Source organism: Diabrotica virgifera, chromosome 4 (assembly GCF_917563875.1).
Source record: "Diabrotica virgifera virgifera chromosome 4, PGI_DIABVI_V3a".
NCBI classification, from domain to species: domain Eukaryota; kingdom Metazoa; phylum Arthropoda; class Insecta; order Coleoptera; family Chrysomelidae; genus Diabrotica; species Diabrotica virgifera.
In genome coordinates, this window is record NC_065446.1 from 262,804,980 (window position 1) to 262,820,363 (window position 15,384).

A 15,384-nucleotide genomic window follows, 5' to 3' on the forward strand; every position below is an offset into this window, starting at 1 on the left:
TTATCGCTTAATATTTACAACGGAAAAAAGTAATTAAATTGTAATCGATTTTTTTTTATAATTTTGCTTATCATTTTGACGTTCTATTGATGAAATATTAATTTCTTACTTCGGATACTTTCACAATTATCGTGTAGATGGCGCTAAGATTAATAGATTAATTTATAAATACATATTACGGAACATTAAAAAAACTTAAATTCAGTATTTAAAACGTAAGTATATTTAAGGTAAAAATATATACCACAGCTTTGATCAACTAATATTTTTTATAATTATTGTTTTTATTTTTAGTTTTAAATTAATCATTTTGACATTTATGTCAAATTTCCAGTAAACGTTTACAGACTTGTCACTACTGGCGCTCGCGAATTTTTAAATATCCCCTCTACGTACGAGCTCACAGCGTATACCGATTTTGAACTTTGAATTATTTTTATGATGAATGGTGATTATTGATCATTATATGATGATGAATGTAGTTTATTTTTGAATACTCTTACCTAAAGTATCATTTTTTTGCAATGTGATAGCAAAAGAAGCAAAAAATGAAATGTACCGAAATTTGACGATTTCTACCGAAAAAATAGGATCAGTCCCCCGAAATTTTGTCCGAGACCTGTGGCAACAATGTAATAAAGCATTACTTTGTGGCGAAACTGTTGAAACCAAGGCTTGGCTTGATAAACATTTTTCGGACACTGCACCAGGAAAATCAACCGTTGGAAAATGGTGCGAAATGAGCACCGAGAACGAAGCACTAAGTGGATGCCCCCAAAGAGGCTTCTTCTTCTTCTTCTTTACGTGCCATCTCCGCGACGAAGGTTGGCAATCATCATTGCTATTCTCACTTTTGATATTACAGCCCGAAAGAGGTCAGTTGAGCTGCATTAAAACCATTCTCTGAGATTTCTCAGCCAGGTCATTTTTCTCCTACCTATGCTGCGCCTTCCTTGAATCTTTCCCTGCATAATTAATTTTAGGAGTTCATATCTGTCACCACGTGTTATATGACCCAAGTACTTAAGTTTTCTTATTTTGACGGAATCCAGTATCTTCGTGCTGTTCTGTATTCTCCTTAGTACTTCCTCATTGGTTATTCTGTCTGTCCGGGAGATTCTCAGCATTCTTCGATACGTCCACATCTCAAATGCTTCCACTCTATTGAGGCATTGTTTATTGAGAGTCCATGTCTCCTCAACATACAAGAGAACAGAAAATACATAACATTTTAGTACTCGCTTTCTAAAATTTAGGCTGAGGTCTCTACTACATAATATTTGTTTCATATTAGTGAATGCACTTCTAGCCTTTTCTATTCTAATTCGGATTTCTTTGGTATAATCGTTTGTTTCACTAATGTTTGTCTCTAAATAGTTATAATTCTGAACTCGTTCTATCGTCTTATTATTTACGTGTAGATTGATCTTTCTAATATTTTTCTTTGATATAACTATCAATTTCGTTTTCTTTATGTTTAGTGACAGACCAAATTCTTCACTCGTTGCAACAACTTTATCTAAAATTCTTTGTAGATCTGTAATAGTTTCTGCTATTAGTATTGTGTCATCGACGTATCTAATTTCACATATGGGTAGGCCATTTATTTTTATGCCTGCTACTTCACCTTCTAATGCTTTTTTTAATATTTCTTCTGAGCATGCACCAAAGAGGCTGTTACCGACGAAAACATAAAAAAGTCCACAAAATAATTTTGGATGACCGTAAAGTGAAGTTGCTCGGCTGAGACTCTAAAGATATCAAAGGAACGTGTTGGATATATTGTTCATGAATATTTGGGTAAGCGAAAGCTGTGTGCAAAGTTGGTGCCGTGGTAGCTCTCAATCGATAAAAAAAAACAACGAATTGATGATTCTGATAAGTGTTTAAAGCTGTTCAATCGTAATAAAGATAAAAATAATGAAACTTGGCTCCATCATTTGGCACCAGAGTCCAATTGACAGTTAGCCGAGTGGATTGCACGTGATGAACCGCCTCCAAAGAGTGGAAAGACGCAACAGTCAGTTGGCAAGATTATAGCATCAGTATTTTGGAATGCGCATGGTATAATATTAAACAGCGACGCACAAGCCCTTTTAGGAGTCCGTGTATGGAGAAGAGCAGCCACAGACAGGCAAGGGTGGAGGCAAAAAATAAAGAAGGCCAAGGCTCAATTTGGGCTGTAGTGCCGTAGAAGAAGATGGTATAATATTCATCGACTATCTTGAAAAGGGAAAAACCACTAATAGCGACTACTACATTGTGTTACTGGAGCGTTTGAAGGACGAAATCGGGAAAACGGCCCTATTTGAAGAAGAAGAAAATGCTATTTCATCAAGACAACGCACCGTATCACCAATAAATGAAAACTATGGCAAAATTTCATGAATTTGGCTTCGAATTGCTTCCGCAGCCACCGTATTCACCAGATATGGCTCCCAGCGACTGCCACCTGTTCGCTGACCTCAAGAGAAAGCTCACTGGAAAGAAATTTAGCACCAATGAAAAGGTAATCGCCGAATATTTTGAGGCTAAAGACTTTTATCTAAAGAATTTTATCAAAAACATTTTTTTCTATGTTAGTCTACGAACTTTTTAGCCCAACGATTATAAATTTTTCATACCTCATTGTAATCACAGACCTAGAACCAATCTAATAAATATCATTTAATAAAACTGTTTTTGCTGTGATACGGTTGATTTATGTCCTGTAAACTGTATCATTTTTGCAGGTGACCATCTTATTTACCGCCATCTGTCAAAACATATCCGTTCTTAACTCAGAACATCGACTGAAAATCGTCTACCATCACCAACAGTTCAACGACACCGATATAGCGAAAAGAGTTCGAAGAGAACTTAGAAATCAGTCTCCGTTCTTCGAACAACACTTATACGTGGCCAGTGTCTTGGAAGAATGCGACCCTCCAGTTGTAGTCACCACTGTGAAGGCCAGAGATCCCGAAAATAGTCCTATAACGTATTCCATGACTAGTTTGCTGGATTCCAGAACTCAGGCCATGTTTGACATAGATCAGAAGACCGGAGTTGTAACAACCAAGGTTCAACTAGATCGGGAGCTCGTGGATGTGCATTATTTTAGAGTTACGGCTATGGATGACAGCTTTCCTCCAAGATCAGGTACTACGATGCTTCAAATCAATGTCCTGGATGCCAACGATCATTCTCCTGCTTTCGAGATGATGGAATACGATGCCAGTATCAGAGAATCTGTTAACGTTGGAACTACTGTGATAACTCTAAAAGCTACTGACCAGGATATTGGCAAAAACGCCGAAGTTGAGTATTCCATCAGAAGTATAAGCGGCGGCGGGAATTCCCTAGAAACAGATGACAACAATGCGTTCAAAATCGATTCTAAAACAGGAGTGATCACGACCAGGACTCTTTTAGACAGAGAGACTACTGAAGTGTATACCTTGATCATCCAAGCTTCAGATCTTGCTTCACCGCAGAGTGCCAGGAGGACGTCAAGTGCCAGCGTCGTTGTCCACATTTTGGACGACAACGACAACTATCCTCAGTTTTCTGAGCGGACTTACACGGTTTCCCTAAACGAAGATATAAACTACAACGATAATCCTGTCGTTGCACATATCAAGTAAGTATACAAAATACTAAGGATTTTCATAGTTTTCACTGTATTCCTTCACTCAACCGTTCTCTCCAGCTCTTTCTGTCTTGCCAGTCCCCTTCCTGCAGATTTTTTCTTTCCATTGCTTCATTCACTTCATCTGTGAAAGATTTTCAGGCTCTCTTCATTCTTCCTATCGGGCTCTTTCGGGCTAGGATTTTGGTCTGCTCTTCTGACATGTCCGTACGAGGTTAATCTCTTCTATTCTATGTACTTGGTCTATTGTATCTGTTCATTTACATTCTTTTCTTAATCTATGTTATTATTATTCTATCACTTCTAGTTCCTCTGCAGCTTTTTCTTAGGAGTTCCATCTCTGTTGCTCTTTTTTTAGTTTTTCTATTTATTTGTCTAAATTTCACACCCATAAGTGAGGATACTTCTTGTCATGGTGTTATATTATATTCTTCTTTTTGTTTTTATGTTCTTATCCCACAGTACCGGGTTCAATTTTCGAATGCAGTCTCTTAGTCTATTGTCTGTCCTAGTCTATTTTTTATATCTTCTTCAGTTTTTCTTTGTTTGATATTATGAAACCTAAATACTTGTACTGCTGTATGTTTCTTTGATTTGTTTACCTTCGTCTATTTCCACCTGCTTTATTTCTGTATTCTCCGTTGTTAGATATTCAATTTTCTTTAGGTTTATTTCCATACCATTCTTTGTATGTTCCTGTTCCAGTTTTCTCATCATAAAACTGAGGTCATCTTCTTGTGTGATCACTATTTGGTCGTCAGCAAACCTTAGGGTATATAGATATTCGTTTCTTCCATTCCTTCGCACTTTCTTTTCCATGGTTTCAGGATTTTTTCGAGGAATATTTTGAACAGGGAAGGGGATGTGGAGGAGCCATATAGTAGTCCCTTTGTCGTCTTAAATTGACTGCATATTCTATTGCCCGCTTTGATAGCTACTTTGTTATTCTTGTAAAGTGCTCTGACTACTTTTATTATTATTCGTGGAACTTCGATGTCTTCCATTGCTTGTCATACCTTGGTTCTAGGTATCGAGTCATAGGCCTTCTTAAGATCTACAAAGGCCAGATGGACGGATCTATTTTTGGCCATTCTTCTTTCTATTAGTTGTTCGACCGTGTAAAATTTAATGAGATCTAAGCATGCTTTCTCTGCTGTGAAACCTGCCTGGTCTTCTCCTTTCTATTTATCTTTCTATCTTCTATCATATATTGCTGATTCCTCGATAGTTTTCGCAGTTTTTTCTATTTCCTTTCTTATATATTGATGTCATATACCTATGCTTAAGTCCATTCTACCCGTAAGTCTTCTCCATTCAGTGCTCTCTCAAACATTTTGTATATCATCCCGAGGTCATGGTAGTCTGTCTTCCTTGATTTCGGGACGTTCGTTAATTATTCATGTCGTACTCTCTCGAATGCTTTATTATAGTCAATAAAATAAAGGCATTTCATGTATTTTTAAATGTTCTGTTTTATTCCAGAGCTACTGATGCAGATCAGGGCGTCAACGCTGCAATAAGGTACGCAATAATCAGCGGTAACACGCAATCACAGTTCGCCATCGACAGTCTGACAGGAGACGTGTCTTTAGTTAAACCCCTGGATTATGAAACGATCAGGAATTATCGTTTAGTTATAAGAGCCCAAGATGGGGGTAGTCCAGCCAGATCCAACACCACTCAATTGCTCATCAATGTAAAGGATATCAATGACAATGCGCCTAGGTAAGTTGCAAATTTAGATTCTAGATGAATATTTAACTTCATTTCGAGATTTTATATAGAATATTATATACTTAAATATTGTTATTTTTCATATCATTCGAAGATATAACAATTTTAAGTTTTGTGGGATGAGTCATTTGTTCAAAAGCCTTTTTCATATTCATAATGAAGACTAAGCCATATACATGCAGAGTGAGAAAACCTAAAGTGATCCAACTGGAATCCAGAGAGTCTCTTAACAAGCAGTCTCCTATATAGTATATTTATCCAGAGCTCTACGAGACCAAACACATCCTACCAAGGTGAAAAGAGACTTAAAGGCATCAAATCAAACGAGCAAAACGGACTCAACAGAATATTCAATAAGAATTCTTATTTGTGAAATCACAGATGAAAGAAATGAAATCAAGTAAAGCACCTAGCTTTGATGGAATCCATCCTGAGTTCCTGACAGACAGTGGTACATACACATACACGAAACAGTAAACAGTGGCTTGCAATATTCTATACTAATATGCTTCACTCAGGCAACATTCCTTGCTCACTTAAGCGAACAAAGATAATTGCAATTCCGAAACCAGGCAAACCAAATGATAAGCCAGAAAACTACCGTTCCATAGCATGCTATATGAACTACTAGAAAAGCTTCTCCTCGATAGAATTAGTCATAGGATACTTGATATGTTTTGAAATGTCCCCACTGAACAAGCAGGCTTTCTTCCTCGTCGAAGCTGTACGGACCAAGTCATGTCACTAACAAGTTTTCAACCTAACAGAAATATTAAAATATTGAAAAATATAAAAAATTATTCCTAAAAGATATTTAATTGAAAACTTATTGGAACATTTTCCTGGTAACACCTCCATGGCTACTAAAAATTGCAAGCCAGATGGATGCTGAAGCGAAGAAGACAAGAGGGAATTCAAAAAGCTTACAATTCATGACCTCGTCTGTTCAGCTGGTAGATTCAAACGGAAAATGGACCTAGCTACTCAAAGGAGTAAAACCAATATAAAATTAAATAAAAATGTACATATACCATTTTTATTCAGTTCCAATGCGAAGGCAAAACTGTCTTATTTTTCACTTAGAACAGAGCGCAAGCCAGGACTTTAAATCTACGATTTTCGACTTGGAGTCATCATCAGAGAGGCGTAGGCCTGCTGCTCTCTGCCCCAAGTGACCAATCTTCCAGCTCTCTTTAAAACTTTAAAACTTTGACTTTCAGTTACCAGATGTCGTTAGACACCTCCTCCATTAACGTCAGTTGTAATGCGGGGATAAGCTCTCGGAGATTGGGCACTTGGGGAGAGAGCAGCAGGCCTACGCCTCTCTGATGATGACTCAAAATAGAGTCGAAAATCGTCGATTTAGAGTGCTGGCTTGCGCTCTCTGTTCTAAGTGAAAAATTAGACAGTTTTGCCTTCGCATTGCAATCGAATAAAAATGATTGGCATATTGTACATATGATTGGCAATGACCGCTAATGAACTCATGTCTGTTGTGATTTAGTAATGTATTTATACACCAACAATAAGAGCCGACGATTCATTCAGATCGATCGTTAGTCACGCGATGAAGAAACAATACGTTAGGTCGTGATATCTTATTGTTTACGTTAGACCATTGTTATGTTTAAACCGAGCACTGTTGAAGTTAAAGTATAATATAGTGAGAATGAAGGTATTTTATTATACATCCAATTATCCAGGACTAAGAGCGCTATATCTCAGCCACCAGACGTATTACCAACTCGAAGGATTAATATATAAACTGGCCCGTATTTTTTCCTGCAAAAAGACTACTAACTCACTGACGACATACTGACAAACAGAACGTTCCATAATAAAGGGAAAGAATATGAGCAGACATATGAAACTTAATCATGAACTTCCACAGGGTTCTGTGCTTTCTCCTTTACTTTTAAAGAGACTTAGATGCATAGAGAAAAAGTGTTGCATTTCAGGATCGCCCATTAACACTTTTCCATAATATTTATTATTTTTTAAGGTTTTATACATCGTTATTTCAAGAGAGTGTCCTAGAAAATGTACCGGTGGGCTACAGCATCGTGAAAGTCCAGGCCTACGACGCAGACGAAGGGCCTAACGCTGAAATCAAGTACGTGATCTCCAGTAGGGACGCCACTGGTGGCAGTACCGAAGATTTGCCTTTAGCTGTTGACTCCCATACTGGTTGGATATATACAACGAGAGAGCTGGATAGAGAACACCAACCCAAATATATGTTTCAGGTAAAAATAATGCTGCACATATGCTTTGTTGAACCAGGTTCTGAGGTTCTCTATCCAGGATATTATTCTTCTTCCTGGACTTCAGCACCAGTGGTCAGTACCTTTCGGTTCTTCTTCGTTCTTCTGAGAACCTCATGTGTGACTCGGTCAGTCTCAAAGTCAGTCAGTCAGTCAGTAATCTCTGATATAGTCACAGCTCAAATGCTTCCAACATTCTACATAAGATCATTGCTCAAGGTGCACCATTCAACACCATAAAAAGGACAGTGAAGATGTAACATCACATCATTCTTACTTTTATACCAAGAGAAAGATTCTGGCTATTGAAGAAGGCCCCAGTTCGGTAGAGGGTGGATCTATTTTTTCCTATGCGAACTCTTATCTTCTGGTTGTTGGTCTATTCTTCATTTATTATGGTGCCAAGGCAATTGTAGTACATTACTATTTGTACTGAAGTTTGGTTGACATAGAGCTGACGCTTTATACTGAGTCCATATGCAAATACTATTGTGTCATATACGTATCTGCTGCTGTTTAGCCGGTACCCGTTTAGTAGAATACCTTTTTCAGTATCGTGCAAAGCTTCGATAAATATTATTTCAGTGTAGATATTGAAGGTTATTAAAGACAAAATTCAGCCTTTCTTCTCTCCACGTATGATTATCACACATAGAGTGTGTTCACCTTCAACTCTGAGATTGGCGGTTTGATTAAAATAAAGGTTTCTAATTATTTTCAAATCTTGGTTGTTAATTCCTGCTTCTTTTAATACTTGCATCATCTTGGCGTGCTGTACTCGAGCAAACACTTTCTCGTAATCAACAAGATTTGCGTATACGTCACATATTCGTATCTTACTTGCATTATATTTAGTCCAGAAAGCCACTGCGCATCTGCTAGGAAAAATATTCTAATTCGGATTCTTTGCACAATCTTACTCAAAAAGGACTCCTTTTAACAAATTTGCATGTTGCCAGGACCAAAAAGTGGTCAAAAATTTTTTAAACGTTTTTTTTTTGTTTTTTCCTAAAATTATTTTTTTTGCACAGAAAAAGTTTTTTTAGGTTTTTTGGATCATTCCAAAGAGAAAAGGTCTTTAGTGACTTTTCTCTAAAAATGATAGTTTTTGACATATAAGCGATTAAAAATTGAAAAATTGCGAAATCGGCCATTTTTAACCCTCAAAAACTATGTGAAAAGCTGAAAATTTGAATGTTGCCAAGGTAGGTAGATATTCTTTAAATATCGATTGATGAAATCCCGAAGAGTTTTTTGCAATACAATATTTAAAACTCCTTTGTTTTTTAATTGCTAATCAAGCGTGCACGACACTATTTTCCACCGACAGTATGGTGCAAATGAAAGGAATAAATTCGTTATTTCTTAATCGATGATTTTTTTTAAATGAGAATAGGAGTCGTGTGCTAGCTCATTTGAAAGGTTCTTCAATTCTCTATTCAGTAATATAAACATTTACATAATTATTTATACAGGGTGTCCAAAAAATTTTTATTAAATTAAATTATTTGACAAAAAAAGAAGTAGAAGGACACCCTGTATAAAAAATTATGTAAATGTTTACATTACTTGATAGAGAATTGAAGAACCTTTCAAACGAGCTACCACACGACCCCTATTCTCATTTAAAAAAAATCATCGATTACGTCATCACGCCCAGACGGATGACGTCACTAGTATACCATATATGCCACAATATCATAACTTAAAAATAAAAATCGACCTGTTTCGGGATTTTTCCTTAAATTCGCCGATTTTCGAAATAACGAATTTATTCCTTTCATTTGCACCATACTGTCGGTGGAAAATAGTGTCGCGCACGCTTGATTATCAATTAAAAAACAAAGGAGTTTTGAATATTGTATTGCAAAAAACTCTTCGGGATTTCATCAATCGATGTTTAAAGAATATCTACCTACCTTGGCAACATTCAAATTTTCAGTTTTTCATATAGTCTTCGAGGGTTAAAAATGGCCGATTTCGCAATTTTTCAATTTTTAATCGCTTATAATAATATGTCAAAAACTATCATTTTTAGAAAAAAGTCACTAAACACCTTTTCTGTTTGGAATGATCTAAAAAACCTAAAAAAACTTTTTTCCATGCAATAAAAATAATTTGGGGAAAAAACAAAAAAAAACGTTTAAAAAATTTTTGACCACTTTTTGGTCCTGGCAACATGGAAATTTGTTAAAAGGAGTCCTTTTTGAGTAAGATTGTGCAAAGAATCCGAATTAGAATATTTTTCCTAGCGGATGCGCAGTGGCTTTCTGGACTAATTATGCTCATTACAGCAATATTCGTTAGTTGTTAGTTATGAATCCAACCTTTTAGGTAATAGCAAACGACCAAGGAGTGCCTCCTCAATCAGCAAGTGCCAGTGTAGTAATCACGGTCCAAGACGTCAATGACAACGACCCTGTGTTCGAACCAAAGATTTACGAATCTGTAGTTGCAGAAGACGATTCTCCAGGTAAACTATGTCAATTGCCCGTTCTAAATCAATAAAATAATATCTCGCTCCTTTAGGTACCCCAGTAGCTACTGTTACAGCCACAGATCCAGACGAAGACTCCCGATTGCACTACGAAATAACCAACGGGAACACCAGAGGGCGCTTTGCTATTACGTCTCAAAATGGCCGCGGTTTGATCACGATAGCACAACCTTTGGATTACAAACAGGAGAAGAGGTATATTTTGACGGTGACAGCTACAGATTCTGGAGGACGAACTGACACTGCTACTGTGTACGTCAATATCACAGATGCTAACAACTATGCTCCGGTTTTTGAGAACGCCCCGTATTCTGCGAGTGTTTTCGAGGACGTAGCGGTTGGTACTACTGTTTTGGTGGTGTCTGCTACTGATAATGACGTGGGATTGAATGCACAGATTTCGTACTCTTTAGGTAAGTTGATTCACCCTTCTTCTCATATAACAATAGCTAATCGAACTAAATCATCTCCGAGTATTTTTTTCTTTTCTTTTGCTTGTAATTGTGTAAAGGATAGCCCCCGTTAAGCCCCCCGTTCTTGAAAAACATGAGATGATGTATTTTCTACCCGTAGAAAAATATATGCAACTTCATCTTACACGAAAAACCCGATTTTCAAATGGTTTTGGAAGTTTTTACTGGATTTTTTGTTTTTTTTTATCACCTAACAATATTAATCAGTGCATTTCAAAGAAAACCGGGTTTTCGGTTGTGAGTTTCCTTTGAATGTGAGAAATATAGTCTCATGTTATTTTATAAAAATTTTGAAAACATCTTGTTTAATGAAAAGAGTTGGGTAAATTCAGCAAAAACCCCAAAAACCCTTAAAAAAAATTTTTTTTCGCATAAACGATGGTTGTATTTGCTTCTTTGAGCCCTGATTTTTTTAAATATAAATTGGAAGCGCATTGACTCAGGTTTTGTCGATCTCAAAAATATGATAAACCCCGAAAAACATATGCTTTTTGGGGGTTTAAAGGTGTTTCGTCCAATTTTTAAATGTCCTAAAGGAATCAGTTACTTCAAATTATCTATAACCTATAAAAATCTTGGTTTGATCTTAATTAAAGTCCGCAAAAACCCACAAAAAACCTGTTTGTCTGGTATTTGAAGTTTCTGGAAACATTCTGACGTTTCCAGATTTCTTGAAACAATTTTTGATAAAATACACAAAATAAAACCAAAATGCACCTGCAGCCATCTCAAAAAAAAATTATACACTTTTTTTGAAAAAAAAATCAGTTTTAGGTTATATACACTTACACTACGGGTCTATAAAAAATGAATAAGTTTTGTAAAAGCCACAACTGTGCGTTTAAATATTTTGAAATTTTCAAATTGATTTCTTCCCACCGAAAAAAAAATAAATTCGAAAAAATGATTTTTTTTTATTAGGGTGAGCGGATGGAGAGTTAAATTTGCGCTGAGTTTTATTTTTTAATCACGTAGAACGTAAACAAAAGAACAAAATTGAATTCTGGGAGTGAGGGTATTTTGCCTATCTTAACGGGCGGTATCTTTTTCCTGCTATTCAACACAATCTTATGTCAAAATTGTCTTTCTTCTTTTAGGAGACGAACTAAACGACGTGGGAAAAGACTCCGCCTTCACAATCAACAAACAAACAGGCGCCATCGTCACCACTAAGCCTCTTGACAGAGAAACAACTTCTGGGTATCTTCTAACAGTGACAGCTAGAGATGGCGGCTCCCCACCTCTTTCCGACACCACCGACGTCGAAATAACTGTCTCAGACGTCAACGACAACTACCCAGTCTTCAAACAAGTGGCTTATTCTGGAAGCGTTCCAGAAGACGCTCTGGTGGGGACGTCGGTAGTTCAAGTAACAGCTACCGACGCTGACGTAGGCTTGAATGGAAAGATTCACTATTCTTTGAGTGAGAAAGACCAAGAGGACGGATCATTCGTAATAGATCCTACCAGCGGAGTCATCAGGACCAATAAAGGATTAGATAGAGAATCTGTAGCTGTGTATGAACTGGAAGCGTATGCCATAGACCGAGGTTCGCCTACTTTGAGCAGTTCTGTACCTGTCAGCATACGAATCGATGACGTCAATGATTCACCACCAGCTTTTGACTCAGATAAAATCGTCCTGTATATTCCCGAAAACAGTCCTATAGGATCAACAGTTGGGGAGATCTACGCGAAAGATCCAGATGAAGGAGTGAATGCTATCGTCCAGTACTCGATAATCGGCGGAGAAGACGCTCAAAGTTTTTCTTTAGTAACTAGACCAGGATCTGAAAAAGCTGAACTTTTAACGATGATAGAACTAGACTACGAAAGCCCTAAGAAGAAGTACGATCTTATAGTAAGAGCTGCTAGTCCTCCTCTAAGAAGTGACGCACATGTGGAAATTGTCGTCACAGACGTCAATGACAACGCTCCGGTGCTCAAAGACTTTCAAGTGATGTTCAACAATTTTAGAGACTTTTTCCCGACAGGATCCATAGGTAAAATCCCAGCTTATGACGCCGATGTCTCAGATAAATTGCATTACAGAATACTATCGGGAAATAACGCTAACTTGGTAGCTTTGAACGAAACTACAGGCCAGTTGCAACTCTCCCCACAACTTAACACCAACGTGCCCAAAATAGCATCGATGGAAGTATCTGTTTCAGATGGCATTAACGTTATTAAGAAAGTAATGACACTTACAGTTAGACTCATAACAGAAGAAATGCTACTCAACTCCATAACAGTGAGACTGAACCAAATGACCAAAGAAGCTTTCTTGTCTCCGCTTCTAGGCTACTTCACCGACGGATTAGCAGCTATCATACCTTGCCCCAAAGAAAACATCTTCATATTCAGCATTCAAGACGACACTGACGTAGCAGCGAAAATCTTGAACGTTAGTTTTTCTGTTCGTCGGCCTGACGTACCGAGGGAAGAGTACTACACCCCTCAATTTCTACAAGAAAAGGTTTATTTGAACAGAGGAATTTTGGCTAAACTCTCAACAGTTCAAATCTTGCCATTCGATGACAATTTGTGCGTACGTGAACCATGTCTTAACTATGAAGAATGCTTGACGGTGTTGAAGTTCGGAAATGCGTCAGGTTTTATTTCCAGCGATACTGTACTATTCAGACCAATATATCCAGTAACTACGTTTACTTGTCAATGTCCAAAAGGCTTCACAGGCTCTAAAGAACACTACTTGTGTGACACAGAAGTAAATTTGTGCTATTCTTCGCCTTGCAGAAACAACGGTACCTGTAAAATACGAGAAGGGGGATACACATGTGTTTGCTCAACAGGTTACACAGGCGAAAACTGCGAGATCAAGCTAGATGGTGATAAATGCAAGCCTAGTCTGTGTCTGAAAGACAAAACTTGTAGTCCAAAGCCTGGTAGGTCCAATTTTATATGCGAGGATTGCAACATTGTCGCTGAATCTGAACATTATACACCTCTTTGTCAATTGAAGAGCCGCAGTTTTACCAAATCTTCGTTTTTGACATTCCCGAGCTTGAAACAACGACATCGAATCCATATAGCTCTAAGATTCGCTACCCAACAGCTAAATGGCTTGCTATTATACAACGGAAGATACAACGAACAGCACGATTTTATCGCTCTGGAAATAGTTAGAGGTGCTGTCCAGTTTTCTTTTTCTCTTGGCAGTAAAGTCACCAATGTGTCTGCTAGAGTACCAGGAGGAGTATCGGATGGGCAATGGCATTCTGTTGTAGTTAACTACTTTAATAAAACAGCTACTATAGCGCTTGACGACTGCGATATAGCTGTATCTTTAAAGCACGGAGAAGATTTGGGTGGTAAGTGGAATTGCGCAGGCTATGCAGAACACCAACTAGAAGCACGATGTGCATCTTTGACTGAAACCTGCCATAGATTCTTAGACCTCACAGGTCCTTTACAGTTAGGAGGAGTACCATCACAGTTCAATGCGTTTCAGATTAAAAATTTCCACTTTGATGGATGCATTTCAGATTTAGAAATCGACCATAAGTTTGTAGATTTGAACACCTTCATGACCGACAACGGTACTAACGCCGGTTGTCCAGAAAAACGTTCGTTTTGTTCCTCAAGACCATGCAAAAACGGCGGAAATTGCGTGGATGGTTGGTCTATGTACAAGTGCGAATGTCCTCAAGGTTTTGGAAGTAGAGACTGTAGTGAAACCATCAGCTCCCCATGGCACTTCAACGGAGATGGTACCTTATCTTTTAATCCTCTCCTCAGACCAATCCAACTGCCGTGGTTGAACGCTTTATCTATCAGAACTCTACAAGAAGATACTTTTTTAATGTCCATCCAAATCGGACAAAACAGTTCAGCAGTGGTGTCTATAAGTCGAGGTCTTCTCTTGTACACTTATAATGGAGAAACCCTGACTTTACCGTCTAAATTTGTCTCTGATGGAGAATGGCATCACTTAGAAATAACATGGATCGGTACAGAGATCAAAATGTCCATTGATTATGGAGAAAGTGTGGAAGTTATACCTTTCCCTGAAAAGATACAAGGTCTTTATGTCGGGAAGATCTTAATAGGTGGTCCAGATAATACATACATGAGCCTTAATGCTGGATACAACTATTTGGAAGGATGTATTCAAGATGTGAGGATAGGCAACCAACAAACATCTCTAAGTAGACCTACCGTTAAAGAAAACGTTGAAGAAGGATGTTATTCGGCCAACGAGTGCCATAGTGAATGTCCAGCTTCGTCCAAATGCGTAGTAAACTGGGGAAGATCTCATTGTGAGTGCGACCAAGGCCATATCGGACCACTTTGTGTACCTGTATGTTCCGAAGATCCGTGCGACAATGGAGGTATCTGTTTGGAGGATCATAGAGATACCAAAAGCTACAGATGCGAATGTAACTCTACAAATTTCTCTGGAGAATATTGCGAGATAGAGCAATCGCAGCCTTGTCCGGCTAGTTGGTGGGGTTATCCAGTATGTGGACCTTGTCAGTGTGATGTAGAAGACGGGTATAATCCAGATTGCGACAAAAACACCGGTAAATGTCATTGCCGGGAGAATCACTACCAACCTACTGGTTCCACCCAATGTATTCCTTGCGATTGCTACCATATCGGCTCCCATAGTACTCAATGCGACCACGAAACAGGCCAGTGCAGATGCAGAAATGGAGTTATCGGCCTCAAGTGTGATTCTTGTCCAAATGCGTATGCAGAAGTTACCACCAAAGGATGTGAAGGTAAGAAGAAACTCTTCTTTGTACTGAAAATTTATTG

At 37.9% G+C, this 15,384-nt stretch overlaps 1 protein-coding gene across 3 annotated transcripts in view; it reads left to right on the plus strand.

Annotated features, from left to right (window-relative positions):
• Nucleotides 1-15,384, plus strand: part of LOC114325504 (protocadherin-like wing polarity protein stan) — a 140,610-nt gene that overhangs the window by 76,564 nt on the left and 48,662 nt on the right. For all 3 annotated transcript variants that reach the window (XM_028273577.2, XM_028273568.2, XM_028273587.2), the window contains exons 5-10: nt 2,733-3,622; nt 5,114-5,356; nt 7,368-7,611; nt 9,964-10,102; nt 10,159-10,539; nt 11,697-15,347. In XM_028273577.2, coding sequence (XP_028129378.2) covers nt 2,733-3,622; nt 5,114-5,356; nt 7,368-7,611; nt 9,964-10,102; nt 10,159-10,539; nt 11,697-15,347 — 5,548 coding nt within the window. The remainder of the gene's footprint in view (nt 1-2,732; nt 3,623-5,113; nt 5,357-7,367; nt 7,612-9,963; nt 10,103-10,158; nt 10,540-11,696; nt 15,348-15,384) is intronic.